The following is a 17,070-nucleotide window of genomic DNA, read 5'->3' on the forward strand; positions in this document are numbered from 1 at the left end:
TCCCTATGTCCTTTTTATAGGTGGACCGAATATTTTATTAAATGTATTGTAGTAATGATACATATCCACAAGACAGGACATGTCCGACAGGTGTTCAAGATACATGCGGGTACCCAAGTATATTTTTTAACCATCAGTGTCTTTATTTTTACAGCAATTAACCCCGTTGGGTATAGTTATTTAAAAAAAAAAATACACACATACCGCTGAAGTTGTGTGTCCATTAACTGTACGTTATTTTCAACAAACTAACTAATAAACTACTGAGTATAAGTTATTTTACGTACTTTGTTTTACCCATATCCAAAAAATTTCTATATTGTAATAAATTAAAAAATAAATACTGAATACAAAAGTATCTTTAGCTTTAATATTTATAATAAAGGAAATGGATGACGCGTGTTTAAGTCTAGCGCTTCCGTTTCTTTTTATTGTACGCTGGTGTTACTAATGTAATACATTAAATGATATAAACTTACGATCCCAACTATACGGTAAATATATATACCTTGGATAATAATTATGTTTATGTAATTATACATATCAATGTGTATTTAATAAAGCCAAGTTTAAAATAAATAAATTTATATAGATGACGATTATGATAGTAATGATATTTGATAAGTTAAAAGTAAATTTAAAAAAAAAGAATAATAATAATCTATATTGTTTTAAGATATTGAATTTCGTTGAGACAGTCGATAATTTTTCATCTTGCTCTTGTGTGTTCTTTCTCATGGTAAACTTAAGACTAAAGTTATAGTAATCAAAACATTGATGATGCTATAGGTTTAACGGTTTATAAATGTTTTCAAAACAAATGCCAGCTAAATCGTCATAGCTCAACAATATTTCAACTTTTTTTAATATCAATGATATTCTATACGCTACTGGATCCTGTTATATTGCTGACATATATGCTCATTATAAAGATTATAATTATAATTATAGACAGTGTAGTGTTGACCGAACTAAAGGCGAGCTGTTTGTTAAAACAAAGAGATTAAGTACCTACAATATTTTTAAGTCGCAATAAAAGTTAATTTTAGATAAAACTCATCGAGTTTTTGGCACTCGCACGAGTTGAGGTTTTCAGAGAGGAGCTCCTCAGCTTTGCGGTCAGTGGCATCGGAAGGAAGCGCCGGAAACTCAACAATATTTAATAGAAAAAAAATAAAAACTATACATAGTTTTATAATTTATTTTGTTTATATTTCTTGGGTATTTCATTGTGCATGTCACGATGCATCCAGGTGTGCATATACAATTCTGTCTGTGTCGACGTTGATCGGGCGTATAAATGTCATCGCCTACATTATTTATCAGATCGTTTGGTTCTTGTATATATATATATATAAATAAATATGAATGAATGAGTAAGTGAGTGAGTGAACGATTGAACCTTTCAGTCACATGCACGTAAATGTGTGGCTGCATAACCCGACAATTAGCGAGCAATAATCTACGTGATCAGTATGACAATGATACAAATTAATTTGTTGATCGGATGACATTTATAAACGATCATTTAGAGTTTTAGGTGTGTCGTATTAGGAATAAATATTATTATTCTTTTATAGCTCATACTTAAATTCTATATTGATGATGTAGATGGCATGTTGTAATTTAAACAACTTTTTTCTTATAAACCTGAATTTCATAATTATAATAACTCGCGTTTAACTGAATAATGAGATTCTGATCTACTCTATTCTGTATATAATTGTCATGTCATGGATCAATTATCTAGTGATGAAACGTAAAAATAACTTTAATTATTATTAAAAAGAATGGTGTGCATCATCATCGTGTAAAATTAACAAAATAAATAACTGCGCGCGCGGTAAAGAATTCCAGTTTTAGTTTGAGATGCTGAGATTGCTAGTTGGGCGTTTATTAGTCTTCTGCTTTGAGACTTTATCGTAGAGAGAGGGCTGGGCATTTTCCTGGATTTATTATATTCCTAATAGCCTTAATTGGTGCAATTACTGGCGAAGGACTCGGACTCGGACTCGGACTCAGACTCGACTCGACCCGACGACGTTCCACCTTCTCTTCTTTCAAACAAACTACTATTTCTTTTATATTTCTTTAACTACATTCTTTATTTTTATAAATTTAAACTGAACATAAACCACTTTTTATGTCAACCTTTTGTTTAATTATCTCAACAATTTATGGATTAACAAAATCATAATTATATAAATGACATCCCGGATACATATAGCCACACCCAGTCATCATTTAACAGTAGCCTACTAGGCTTATAAGCTATAGCGACCTGCTAATACAACTGTTAAACATTTAACTTATTTTTAATTATTTTATTTTATTTTAACTTGTACTTGGACTTTTTATCAACTTATTTCTTTTACTGCGGTCAGTTTAAATAATTAAAATTATTTTATGACAGAGATTAAATAAATGTGAATAAGAGTTTTTTAAAACCACTAACTGAATTTGTTTTTATAATCTTACAAACCAATTAATGAAATATTATTAAAACTACAAAACAACCCTTTATAATTGACACAAATAAAATTTTATAGCTTTAGATTTTTCCCTTTCTCAAATCTCCGAGTTATTCTAACCCCGCAGTTTATATTTTCACTTTATTCTCGGCACGTACACACTTAATCTAATTAGTATGTAGCATGGTGTTTGGGTGTTAGATGAAACTTGCAGTTGCATACAAAACCTTAAATATACTCTAAGAAAACAATAATCAATGATAAATAATATTTTTCACGTGTTAGAATAATATATATCTCAACTCATATAATTTAAAATAAAATTATTTACCCCACTTTCTTGACCGCCGCACTGGTGTTTCCAATAGTGCGGGGAAGGTGCTCCAGAATTATTTAAAGCACGAGGGCTCGGCGTTGTTCTACATGATTTTCTGTTTGATATATACTCACGCGTAATGTTATTATAAGAATTATTTAAGTCTTTGAATTCATTTGAACTATTTTTTGATTTAATGTAATCGATTCTATAATCACAAAGCTTAAAATTCTGCTGATTCATTTTTAAATCAGGATTATATTTAAAGGTTCTATTATACCTATAGCAATTAATGACACCAGTAAGCAAGACACGGAGTCATGTTGAATGAATAATAAATAATAAAATAAAAAAGCATCATAGAGAGTTGTATTTAAATGTAGGCATTCAGCTTTCCCAGTCTTTGGAGCTTAGGAATGCGTCGGCACGAACGTGGCACGAGCGATCAAATGAATTATTATAACTTGTTATTTGCTGTTACTGCTCTTACTGCTCTTACTACTGCTGCAATACATTTGACAATCAATTGATTGCATTGGTGTGCATTGCTGCCTTGACACGATTCTAGTTGCTAGTATTGACCGATCTCTAATGTCTTCAGAGTAACTTCACATACTAAACCCTTTTTGTTTATTTTTTTTTAAATTTTTATTAATCGTAGCACAATATAAATTAATATTATAAACTAAATTCGTAACCATAAGCTCACTGGAGGTTAAATTAATAAAGCTATTGAACAATTATCACAGAAAACATTGGACGCATTAGTTGACAAGTTAACAAATTATAAGGTAAAACGGGCAGCTGGCTTGTCGCTGCTGGCAGTACCGAGGCGACTGATTTTGTTACTCGGATACTTGGCTTTGGCTAACTCTCACAACTCTCAGAGAAAAGGAGGCTGCTGATGCTTGTTGGGGTCCAAGTAACGCGTTTTATCCCCACCAACTTCCTCTCTCTCTCTCTCTCTCTCTCTCTCTCTCTTTCTTGTTTTTTTTATATCAATGCTTACCCACAGATTCATCTGAGACGTCTACAGCTACAATCTTAAACTACACACTCATCTAATGTATAATATCATCTGACTACAGTACAAGACAAAGACATTACCTTATTGCGGAACTTAATATTTATTATCTTACAATATCAATTATAATAAATATACATTTATGATAATTAACAGTTTCTGGCTATTACCAGACGTATATTGATACTTGGTCAAATCTATAAACATTATAAGCCCTAGTGCCAAAAATATTTTTTATTGTGTTTTTCTTAACTTGTGTGTGTGTGTGTGTTTTTTTTCTTTTTACCAGTATACAAAAGAAAAACGTGCCACAGTAAAAAAAAATAAAATAAAATTGACTAAAAAAATACAACATACAGACATTAAGCTAAAGAGAAAAAAATAGTGGATTATGTGTATTTGTACTTGAGCTTCGGCATTTCCGTACTGTGTCTTTGGAACCGGGAGTTTTGTTTGAAGTTGGGGTCGTTAAGTAAACACTAGCATTGCGCGTAAGACTTTACCGAGTTGAGTTGAGTTGAGTTGAGTTGAGGATTTTCGAGGACGGAAGCGTGAGAGCCCTTCATTCTACAATCTACATCAACACTACTTGACAATAACACACTAAAAAATATCGTGTGCATCAATTTAACCAAGGCAATTGTTAATTCAGACTGTGAAAAACATTTAAAAAAAAAAAAATGATAATTCAAATAATGAATGAATGAAAGGAATGAGGAGAATAAAATAAAAAATTGTGCAACAGGTCGTACCGTAAAATGACGACGCACGTGCTTAAGACATATTGGCGTAAGGGTTTCGCAAGTCCTTTTAGGATTCGTGAATCACCTTATATTTGTCAATAACAGAAACGCTTTGGTCCTTAATACTAAAGGGATTATATACTCCAGAGCATGGAACCACTTGGTTGAGAATTTCATTTGAGAGGTATAAACTAATACTTGAAAGCTATAGTCACAAAGGACTAGTCCATGTTTATCCTATATATATATATATATATATATATTGTAGATGTAGTTTCGTTTACTTGTGTATGAGACGCCCACTGTTGAGTTAGAGAACGTCCAAGACTCGCCGGTGAAGGTGTATAACACTGAACATTAAAGAGAGAAGGCATTTATGTCTGAGAAGGATGAGAATAAACTAGCCACCAAGGAGGCAAACTGGCCAGACTGCCTGTCGCCGTTCACGTAACACTGCACCCATCCACTGAGAGAGAAAGCCATTTGATAGCTAGTCTAATCGATTTACCTTAAGATGAAGAGACATATCCAATCTACTAACATTATATGTTATATCTTAACAATTTGTTACTTAACTAAAATAATTATTATTTTTTGGGATAAAAAATAATTACGGTGAACGCGGGGTGACATTAACAAATTTAACTCTATGAAGAATCCAACCGGCATTATTATTTTCTCCAGAGTATACAACTGAATACGATATGAAAATAATTGATAATTGTTTAAGTTATAAATTAGGGTTACAATATGTTAAATTTTTGATGTGTCGTATTTGTATGAGCCAGAATAATAAAAATAACCTTAAATTTGTGTTGTGATGCTAACAAAATACCGGGTACACAATGATATTTACGCAATTTTTCAGGTAAAATTTTATTATATCACCGGACAACGTGAAAATGGGGAATGAAATATTCGCCGGGACATTTAAACTGGTGTGTCATGCATCACACGCTTTTGTTTTATACATCCATGGACGTATGGGACGTATGGGACGCACATAGATGGCGCGTAATCTCATGCGTCCAAACGGCGGCCATTGTATTATTCTCTAGTTTTGTCGCTGGTGGACAGAGCATTTCGTTTGACACTTTTATCACTAACCTTTTTCAAACAATGCTAACCTGTCACACTGTTTCCCTCTATTCAATATTTTCTCTCTTGTTCGGTATCTTTTGTTCTCTTTAGATTACCGATATAAGCCGTTAATATTACATACAATATACATACATTGCTAAATTATTATACTGCTACCTACAAATATATATATAATTTAAGCTCGTCGACCTTGATATAATACCGCAGTAATTACAATCGTTAGACTTCGATAGAAGATATTCCCATAATCCATGTCTCTTTCATTGTAAAATATCATTTATTATTATAATTATGTATAGATATGTATTATATGTTTATAAGCCCTTCTACTCATTCAAGGACAGCGGCGAGTTGATGAAACAAGTCACACGCGAGTCATACAACAACAACAATAGCCACAACAACAACAATATTACTACTATACACATATCAGATCAGAAAGAGAGAGAGACTGGTCCGGCGACTTATAATCTCCAGTTTTTCCCAAAGCAGGCAACAAGCCATCCCGCCATTTTCGTATTTCTTGACAACGGCTAATATGGCACTCGAACGATCCAATGAATTTTTCATCGGATACATAAGACTAACGACCCTGAAATGTGTATAACCGCATCTCTCGAGAGGAACAAGAGATGATGTTACTTTTTTTATCCGGTTTATACGTATTATATATATATACCAACACTAATGTTGTCTGCTTTTTCTTGATCGTTTTCATCAACCTTTTTCTCAATTCTTCTTTTGTATTTCTTCAAGTCATATGATGTTATATCAAGTAAAGAGTAAGACGAGTTGATGAAAAACGTTTTAATTGGTTTTACTTCAAGGTTAAATTGCGGTTTTATAAGAAAAATAAAAACAACAGTAGTTGCAATTTTGGAAAAATGAATGACGAAGCAGTCTATAATAACCTCGAAATTTATTCTCACGGAACATATTATCCATCTGACCTCGAAATATTCAAACCATTTAGGGATTTTAAATAAATCCTCATTATTATTTTTATTATGTGTACCTTGAAAAAAATATGATCTGCTCTTGTATGCTCTTGTATGACTAATCAAATTCATTATTTTCATCATTATTATAAACAATGTATCATCTTATAAACTGAGAATGTCATCTATGTAAATTGTTTGATCGTCATTCAACACCTTAAGTGACATCATTATGCACCATAAAACTCAAAGTAAAAAAAAAATTTCATCGTTTTAAGATGTCCGCAACAAAGAATTAATTGTTGATGATGTTGCATTCTTGATACACTTGATTAACGATATCAAACATAACTTATATTTTGCACAATATTATATATCACTTTCATAGAAAAAAAATAATAAATAAATAACGACTTAATTATAAAATGATTTTTTTTTTATTTATTAAATTAAATGAGAGCCACGGTTATAATTGGAAGCAATTAATAAATTTATTGCGACAGACAACATGACCTTTTCTTTTCTAATTTCTCATTTCTTTTTTATCACTTCTGCATAATATAGTCTTCTCATCCCTCTTGTCAGGACTATATCTCACCGTTTTTTACCCGGTATAATGTCCGTTCATTTTATCAAAGGGGATGAATCGTTGGGTTTCTGCACCTAGAGGGCGGTGAGTTGTACCAACTTTAGACACATTAAAAATTTAATAACGCGCTTGGTTCACCTCACGCTATAGATACTAAACTCGGGTTCTCATTTCGACAAAAGTTGTTACAGACATCGAGGGATCTTTTAAATACAGAGCCAGAAACAAAGCTCCAATCTATACCCTTTTATTCAGGCATTATACTCAGTGGTTATCATTATATAACTGTTTTGTTTAAAATTAACACGAATCCCCTTTTAATTCCAGCAATCATCAAAACTAGACTCTAAACCTATAATTATAATGTTATCAATTCTTAATAGGAATGGAGAATAGTTGAAGCTGAGAATAATTAAGTAAACAATTATATAAACTATAAATATGTTTAAACTTTCGGATGATAACAATCTTTCTCATCCCTTCTCTTCTCTTCTATATATATATATGTCCGACGTTTTAGTATTTTGCTCTCTCATTTATTCTTTGATTTCCGTTTATAGTTTTATCTATCTTCATTTTCTCACATCCGGTATATTATACTAAAGTAGCTAAAGTGCTGTAAATTTTTATTTTTTGTTGATTTTACGAGTTTTATAGCTTTCCAATGTTGGATGCGCCAATAAACGTATACGTTTATAAACCTTGGGCTTAGTATTGGTCAATTCTACGATATAGATTCAACAAAAATAATATTAACAATTCATCAAATGCAGCATAATATATAATCACTTGTGGAAACGATTACTACTGATATTATTTCTATCAATACTCAAAATAATTTATTGATTAAAAATCTATCTAAACAAAAACAAACTTTTTACCTTGATTTTATTTATCTAAGATGTTATTTTAAATGTATTTTTATTTACGATTCACTACTATTGAGTAAGATTAAAATTATAAAAAACAAAGAAAAAATAGTTGTAGCTGTATTAGTATTAGTATTAGTAGGGTAGTTAGTAGTGTTAGTGTTGCGGTAAATGTTTTTGTAGATGCTTGAAAAAATAAAATAGTATAACGACGCGTATAGTACTAGAATCCCCAACAAAAAGGGATAAAGCCGATAGTATGGGTTAGTCGGACATTTTGAGTAGGGTGAGTTGTGTTGGGGGTGTATCAACTCCCCATCCACACCAAACACTAAGAGAGAGTATACTGTACACAGAGCGTTGTAACGTCCCACTGTCAGAAGACCCTTCCGCGCGTAGAGGGTATGCCCTATGATTTGTAGCTGCGTTATAATGCTTCAACTATACCACCCCCCGGTGTATCACCCTCTCCTTTTCACCCTACAAATACACACACTGTCGCATTATAACGGCTCTGTCTTATCCGACCAAGAATATATATATAGCATTGTTCACTGTTCAGTGTAATTGTGTGTAAGTGTGTATGCTTGTGTGTAAGTGTGTGTAAGTGTGTGAATCCGTCGCACTTGCTGGCAATGCCGCATAGAATTATGTCGCTCACCCCCGTGACCGATGTCCAAAAGGGGTGCCCGTTAGTCTGTTGCTATTACAATTGTAAACTTCCGATTGTTAAGTGGCTCATTTTGCCGTATAGCTGAAAAAAAATAGAATAGCTTTTGTATTTCAGTGAATGATGGAAAGATTGAAGAAAAATAATCTTTAGTCGCGAATTAGAAATGGTAGTGCACGCCTTAGCATCGTGTATCCTATACATCCCTTTTATTTGTGCTACTTTGGCGGTGAATTTCGACAAGGGCGTGGTACGGATTCTGACGACGACGCTCGACGTATGTGATCCGTGCGAAAGATTGCTTCTCGGCAAACTGAAGCAGTAGGGAAAATGGAAAAGGGACGATGAGACAAGGTTCAGGGTAGTTTCAGTTTTAGTTGTATTAGTGGGGTGAGTGAGTATATGTATGTGTGTGTGTAGATTCATCCCTTTTTGTCAAAGCTTTGCCTGAGGGTTCCTTGCGTCACCTACGCATTAAGCGTTTCAATTATTTGATCGGCCGATAGAATTATACGCGTCGGGGCGGATTTGTTGCGCGAGTCTAAAAATAAAAAGAGTAAGTTTTTTTTTTCTTTTTTCATCTTATTATTCTCTTGTTGGCGAAAAAGGGAGAATACAATAGGTAGCCAGGATGCCCCCATGGCGAAGATTATACAGGGATGAAAATTATCCTGTTTCTTCTTATGCAACAAATTTCATCAGATAAACATATTTTATTGTTTGATATGCTCTAGAGATCACAAAAGTTGTATATAATGTTTTATAAGATATACAAATTGCTACCGATTTGTCATTTGATATCCATGAATAAAGAAACAACAAAAAACCGTCGAGATTTAAAAATTTATTATGTATAACCCACAAATTCTCCATTATTATTCTTATGGAATATGCAGCTTGATTAAATTATAATGCTAAACTTATTGATTTTAAATACTTACAAATCTAATCATAATGATATAATAGAACGATGAGTCTTTGAATGTATTTTTTTAAGTAAGCGTTAATAAAATTTATTAGAACAAATTTAATAGAATAATCAACTTTTTACTTGTGGAACAGTACACGAAAATGTAAAAAACCTAAGAAAGCAATATATATAAATGCTCAAGTTATATATATATATAAGTCTTGACATTTTCAAATATTCTATTACTGCAGAGCTACGATAGGTTCATGACAGCCACAAATATGTAATAAATCAACTAATATTTATCTTGAAGTATACCTCGTCTGTAATCGTGTTTATAAAATTGTAAATAAGTATATATTGAGTTGTGCATTTACGACATATGTAATATGTAATATTTATTATTTTATATATATGAGCAAGAGAAAAGAATGAGAAGAGGGTGGCGCCACTGTATATGTCTGACAGAGGACAGAGGGAAGGTTAGTTATATTCTCTGTAGAAATTGTGCGCAGCTTTGTGCGGTTAATCACTGAGAACGGCTGTCACTCACTACGATATATTGATATCTTGATGTTTAAACGTGATCCATCGACCATGTAATAAACTTTATTTTTATTTTCAATATTTTTATTGTTTTTTGTTTTTTTATTATATATTTTCAATTTTATTTTTAGAGTATCCCGTAAAACGTTTTATTTTTTTTTTTTTTTATTTTAACCGGATATTCCAAAGGAATTAATTAAAATTTATTTAAATTGAAAAGTCGGATGATGGAGAAAAAAAAATGGTAATAACTAATTGTAACTGCAGTGAGTATTATTTGAATGGATTAACGTTGAGTTGATAAAATTGTTAAGAGAAAGTGTAAAAAATTTTTTTTTTATCCATAAAAAACTCAAGATAAGAATTTCAAAGACACAAGAACTTACTTAAAGCCGCGTTGGGCTTTTTCGAGGGTGCAATGGAATAAAAGCATTAAGAAGAACAAGATGACGGAAAAAAAAAAAAAATAAAAGTACGGGATTGGTGAATAGGAAATACGAGAAGTGTCGCTCTCGTCCTTGACGTTTTCCGGAGTAGAATATCTTGTTCCTTAAATATTTAACTAAAGTACTAGTTTTTCGTGTCCTTTTCTTTCCTTTTCGCGCTATTTCGATCTTATTCAGAGTTAAATCTGAAGGGTTAAAGCGAGTTGCTCTCTACATGGCTCAAGAGATTATCGTTTTATCGTCACGGCAAAATGGGCTCTTTTTCACTTATAAATTACCCATTTACAAATAAACTGGTGGAGATAAATTAAAATAAAATATAAATGGTTTATAAACAATTTGATTTGCTGTTGAATAACGAGGCGATAACATACAGTAGAGTAGTAGCAAATGAGAAATAATAAATCGCACAATGAACAGTTTATAGCAAATTCGTTATTTCACAATTCAACTACCATGATTCTGGTTGATCAATTGCTCATGTGTACCGGTCAGTTATATGAAAAGTTGCACACCCTCTGCTATACGGCTGATGTCTAGGGCGTATTGCAATGGTTATGTGTATAGAAAGTACAGGAAGGGGCTGATTTTTCAAAGCTCACACAATAACCCCCGGAGTAGTCAACTCCATAAAGTTTTAACTTGTATAAAAGTCATTCGTTGAAAACGAGCGCAACATTATTACCGGTCAAACGCACACCCAAATATGTAAATCCCTGTTAAAAAAAAAATAATAATAAATAAATAAATAAAAAAAAAAATGAATAAAAAAAAAAAACAAGAGGGTAAATCGAAGCAGTTATCCAGTGAAATTGGACTGTACGCTTGACGCAGAGAGAAAAAAAAATATCGTTCATTTTATTTTTCATATTGTCCAGAGAGATAAATTGAAGTACTATGAAAAAATGGCTTAAAAAAATCAATACCCCAGAGAGTAAAGCTTACCAATTGTCAGTTAAGTAAATTATTTACGATATGATGAATACGGCAATCATTACACCGATAACAGCGTAATGGCATAACATCAATTCAATAAAATATTCAATTTTGTTTGAATAAAAAATAAAAAAATCCTAGAGTTGTAAGCAACAGAATATGCCGCGAAATTGATGAAATAAATGACACTATTAATAAGCAAGTATAAGAATAAAGGTATATATATATATATATAGTGAGAGCGACAACTGTTTTCATCCCCAGCGAATTACATCCGAGTATTTCTGTCTATATTACTGGTGTCATTCCACGAACAAAGTGGGCTATAGAGAGCCGGTGTGTCTGCCGGTTGTCCACTTTGGTTTTATTTCTCGATTTGGTTTTAATCTCTCACGTATATCCCCAGAGATTTCCGAGTGTGAATAACAATTATGTAATAATTTCACAGAGCACCCCTAGGCACCCTTGCGTCCGCACCACGCCGCAATAATTCTATTTGAATTTTCCGGTTCCCGCAAGCGCTAGTTTTCAGATTTAAATTTACATAGACCGAAAAAAATTCCGAGCCCACTCGCGTATTTAATTCGATATGAATAAATATTGTGAAAAATAAAATATAGACAGTGAAAATAAAAATAAATATTAAAATATTGAATTTGAATTCTAGTAGATATAAAATCCTGATCAAAGTTAACGTGATGAATAATAACAATAATATCAAACTCAATCTTTATATATTTAAGACGTACGCTCTTAGGTTATCGCCTTTCCTTTCATTTCTCTTTACATCTTTCGCGTCTTAAGCTCAACCGCTGTCTTAAAAGTTAAGCTCACATCATACTTTATATATATATATATAATACATATATACTTTTTCTGTCTTTCCTTTCGTTTCATTTAATTTTAAGCATTTAAAGCTCGCCTTTTGATTAAATAAAATACCCTAAGAACCGCCGGCAGCTAAATCGTAAAACACAAATTTTAAAATAAACATCAATGACATCTAAATAATGTTAAAATAAACCAACTCATGAATCTACTCGGGATTTTGTATTTTATAATAAAAAAATAAACTGCAAATTAGTCTTGACGTAAATCTATCTTAAAATTCCTGGGACTTGTCTTATGACGTAAATAATTATTTTGCTTTTTGTCTCACCGATAGATGGTAAAGTTGAGAGAGAAATTTCTTAAAGGGGCAACCGATTTTCTCGATAAATAATATACCTACTACATATACCATTTATTTGAATATTTCATCATTTGAATTATAAAACAATATTAATGAATAAACAGACAGAGATAAATAATAATATAAAATATTTTAAGTAATTTTAAAAAATAAATAAAATAAAATAATCCATACACTCGGTACCATTGTATTCAAATAACGGCATGACCGTAAAGTTGGTTTATCTGATTTATACGATTTAGAATAATGCCACGTGCGGTATGTACGTATAAAAAGGGTGAATATGTTCTGTTTCCTGGTGCAAAACTCTCTCATGTCTTTCTCACTACGTCATACAATGAGTTCACTCACTATTTAATTGTTTTAATTTGCCGCTAAACACGTGCACCCAGTTATGTTTTAATGCTAAATTAAGCGACAGATAATGTTTTATTTAAACAACAACAACAACAACAACAACAACAATAATAAACATACATGCCAAGAGAATCTATCTCTCAACGACCGCCCAAGAGGTATGCGTGGGCGTGACAAAGGCACCGACGTTTCCCTAAACGGTTATCAGACAAACGGTACTTTTTAGCTCTATACCTAATCTCATTTTTATTTTAACTATAAATTACATATATGTACTCTTATGATTTAGCGACAATCTGTACAACTTAGATAAATAATGTCATTGTAAATTAACAAATTGTTTTTGTACATGTATTCAACTTTAAAACCGGATAGAATATTTAAAAAACAGCTTTTTTGCTCAAAAAATCTTAAACTTTACTCGGTAATGTAGAATTACTTTATACCATAAGTGTTGTTAAATTTATTAAAACCCTATAAAAATAATTTTCTTTTTTAATTTATATAAGTTGCAAATATCGATTATAGAAAAGTAAAAATTCAATTGATGATAATAAAAAATAAGTGAGCATTATTATATAGGATTGATAAAAATAAAAATTTCTATTGGCGTTAAATTTAATAGCCATAGAAAAATATAAAAAAGAATAATGATTTTTCATATTTTTTTCTCACGTGAAAAGGAATTGATTTAGTAGCCGGTCACATCGTTCAAATGTTTAGTATTAAAAAGAAAAAAAAAAAAAAAAAAAAAAAAAAAAAATGAGAGACATATAAATACAATAAAGGTTTACAGACAGGTCCTCCCTCTGCTGGAAACGTAGCACCCTTGGCAGGTAAATGAGGGGGCGACTGGTCTCTGTAAGGTTAAGCACCCTGGTGGGGTTCTCTGGGCCCTAAAGGCCTTATATGCCTGCCGATTGGCCGGTTGAACGAGCACCTGGCGGACAGCTGCTCGGCTCACAAATACTAGCGCACGCGCTCTCTTAACACAACATGATCGCAGGTCTTGGTGTATTTTCGTTAAGCAGCAGCATATATATATATAAATTCTTCTGTATGTATACGGGTGCCAACGGAACTCGGAAGAAATATATATTAACATTTACCGTTTGGACGGCTGATGTTTTTCCAGTATGTATTACTTTATGAAATTGTAAGACTGCCTAAACTTTAGCTAAATCTACTTACAACTCCAGTAGTAGTTAGTAGTATTGCCGTATATTTTTTTATGTTATATTATTATTATCTTTTCTAGGCTACAACAAGTACAATAATAACAACAGGTATACTACTGAGTGTTACCGGTAAAGTTACCACCAGTTTTCGGAGACAATAGACGTCTCGAGGATTAGTGGCGGATTTACCAACCAGTTCTTAGCACCGCAGTTTACTATTTTCTGTAAGCTGGGTCTTGACACTTTTGTATCATCCAATTTTTCTGTGTAGTTGATAAAATGTTTCCTCAAAAATTACATATATATATAGTATTAAAAATGGATGATGTTTTTTTTTTCTAGCACGTGTACATTTATTATTTAAATAATAATAGATAAACTGTGGATTGTTTTTGTTCAAGTTGAGTTGTAGGATAATCGATGTGGAGCCGAAAAAAATTTCAACTTGTCCTTGTACACTTAACTTGATATCTTATATACTCGTAATATTAAAAAGCTAAAGACGCACTTGTGTAAATAGAAAAAAATTTTAATTTTAACCAGTATAACACGAAATTATAAATGCGATTTTGCTAATTACAAGTTTAAAAAAAAAATTAAAATTAAAAAAAAAAAATTTTAATCTCGTTGCCGTTACGTCAGAACATTAAACAAATCAAGAAAAAAGATAAAGAGGGAGGGAGGGATGGAAAAAAAGAAAAATTTTAAATAAATGTTAGGATGAGCCAAAGCTCGAGAGATTATAAGTGTAATATAAGATAGAAACCCACAGCTGGAGATAAATGCTTTCCAGGGTTTGTGGTCGTCCCGTAAATTTTTTTTTTTCACTGTACTCCGCCTTTTTTTACATTCGTAATTTTCCTTTCCAGTGGTCCTGACTATTTTCTCCGTTGGATAAGAGGTGCCTATACGGCGGGTGGTTTAAACCGACGTAACATGGACCAAACGACCGTCCGACCAGAGAAATAGAAAGAGAAAGAGGAAAAGCAAAAGAACTAATAAAAAAATGAAAAACAAGAACAAGAACAAGAACAAGAAGAAAGTAAAGCCTTCTCGACACTCAGGAAATGACCCGGGCAATGGCGTAGAGTCGAAGCTCGCTAATATTTTCTTCTTCTTCTTCTTCTTCTTATTCTTATTCTTTTTTGTAGTGACCACCACCAAGTTGTATGTATATGTTCGTATGTATGTACTTGGACTAGTGTTTCACTCAACGTACTATTTAAATCATACATGGCTCCATGCCCCAATAGCCACGACATACCAGAATAGCTGGATATAATATTTTTTCATAATAAATTGTCGTTTCAGAATCGAAAGTAAACGCGATACCGAGTTACGAAGGGGGTTTATAAGTCGAGTTGTACAAATGTATTGCAAAATTATTTATAGTAAAAGTCAATAAATTGGCACTAGAGGCCAATTCTTGTATATATGTACATACTATAATCCGTTTATTTCATATATCACACAGACATCATACATCACTTTAACACATAAAAAAAAAAAGCCTAAACTTTTAAAAGACACTGCAATCATTCGTGTGCAAGAATACTAAAAAAGAAAAAAAAATAATAATATTTATGTGCTATTACGATAGTGTGGTGTTTTTTTATGATTATAGTTTAATATTTTGAATAGTATGATGGCAAAACCGTCGGGAGATCTGCGATCTAGAGTCAGGTACTGAAAGGTACCACTACTTTATGTGTATGATGCACACAATATATTTATGAAAATTTTAAACTCTTAAGTGAGAAGGAGATAATATGCGGGCGTCTTATCTCCGACTCACTGAAATGCTCTTGCTCGGAAAATAACAAAAACACTTACTGACTGACATTTTATTAAATTTTTAAAATAATATTTATTTTCCAATACATAAACAATAATAATGAATGAATGTGAATATAAAAATAATAAATTTATCGTTCTTCTATGATTTTATTATTATTATTATTTTTTTTTTTTCCAGTAGCTTGTCAAGAAGGAAAAGGGTCCTCGAAAGGGACTAGAAATAATATTTAGAGGGTACTAAAGAAAAAAAATCTGTCTATCGGTTGACCCTGCGGGCCAGCCCCAAAACTTCCCGCTGTTTTTGAGCTCCCCGAGCTCGAAAACGTTGTTGTGGATACATTTTCGAGCTCTTCGAGCTCGAAAATACTTTAGTGTGCCATTGTTTTAAAAAAAAACCGATTTTAGCATTTCTGTCTCCCACGATATCTCAGGAATGAATTCACCGATTTTGATGGTTGCGGCGGCAATCGGCGTATTTTATTGAGTTCTAGAGCTGATAAAATTTTGAAATTGTTTGGTTCAGTTGTTTCGAAGATATTCGCAAAAAACTGTTTTTTACCATTTCTTTCTCCCGCGATAACTCTCGAACGAATGAACCGATTTTGATGATTGAGGCGGCAATCGACGTGTTTTATTGAGTTCTAGAGCTGATTAGATTTTGAAGTTGATCGTATGAGTCGTTTCTGAGAAATCAATAAAAAACTAAAATAAAAAAAAATTTTTAATTCTTATTCTTTGTATAACTTGTAAACTACATGACCGATTTACCCCAAAATCTAATCAAGACTAAGTTTTGGTGAGCTCTTTCGATCGCCACCAAGTACGTTCAAATCGGTTCATCCGTTCCAAAGATATCGTCGGACAAAAAAAAGTTCACACACACACACACACACACACACACACACGGACGTCCACCCGGGAATAGTCAGAATAGTTTCCTAGGACCTCAAAACGTCGACATCTGATGAAAACTCGATTTTCGAAAAT

The 17,070-nt window shown here is 32.2% G+C and overlaps 1 protein-coding gene across 13 annotated transcripts in view; it reads right to left on the reverse strand.

Annotated features, from left to right (window-relative positions):
- LOC130666126 (protein daughterless) overlaps positions 1–17,070 on the reverse strand; it is a 54,341-nt gene that overhangs the window by 10,233 nt on the left and 27,038 nt on the right. The window contains exon 1 of one of the 13 annotated variants that reach the window (XM_057466864.1): positions 2,803–3,625. The exons of 11 other annotated variants lie outside the window; for them this stretch is intronic. In XM_057466864.1, coding sequence (XP_057322847.1) covers positions 2,803–3,030 — 228 coding nt within the window. In that variant the 5' untranslated portion in view covers positions 3,031–3,625. Of the gene's footprint in view, positions 1–2,802; positions 3,626–17,070 lie in introns of those variants that run through there. One more of the 13 variants, XM_057466860.1, reaches the window with a different exon arrangement.

Source organism: Microplitis mediator, chromosome 3 (genome assembly GCF_029852145.1).
Source record: "Microplitis mediator isolate UGA2020A chromosome 3, iyMicMedi2.1, whole genome shotgun sequence".
Lineage (NCBI taxonomy): Eukaryota > Metazoa > Arthropoda > Insecta > Hymenoptera > Braconidae > Microplitis > Microplitis mediator.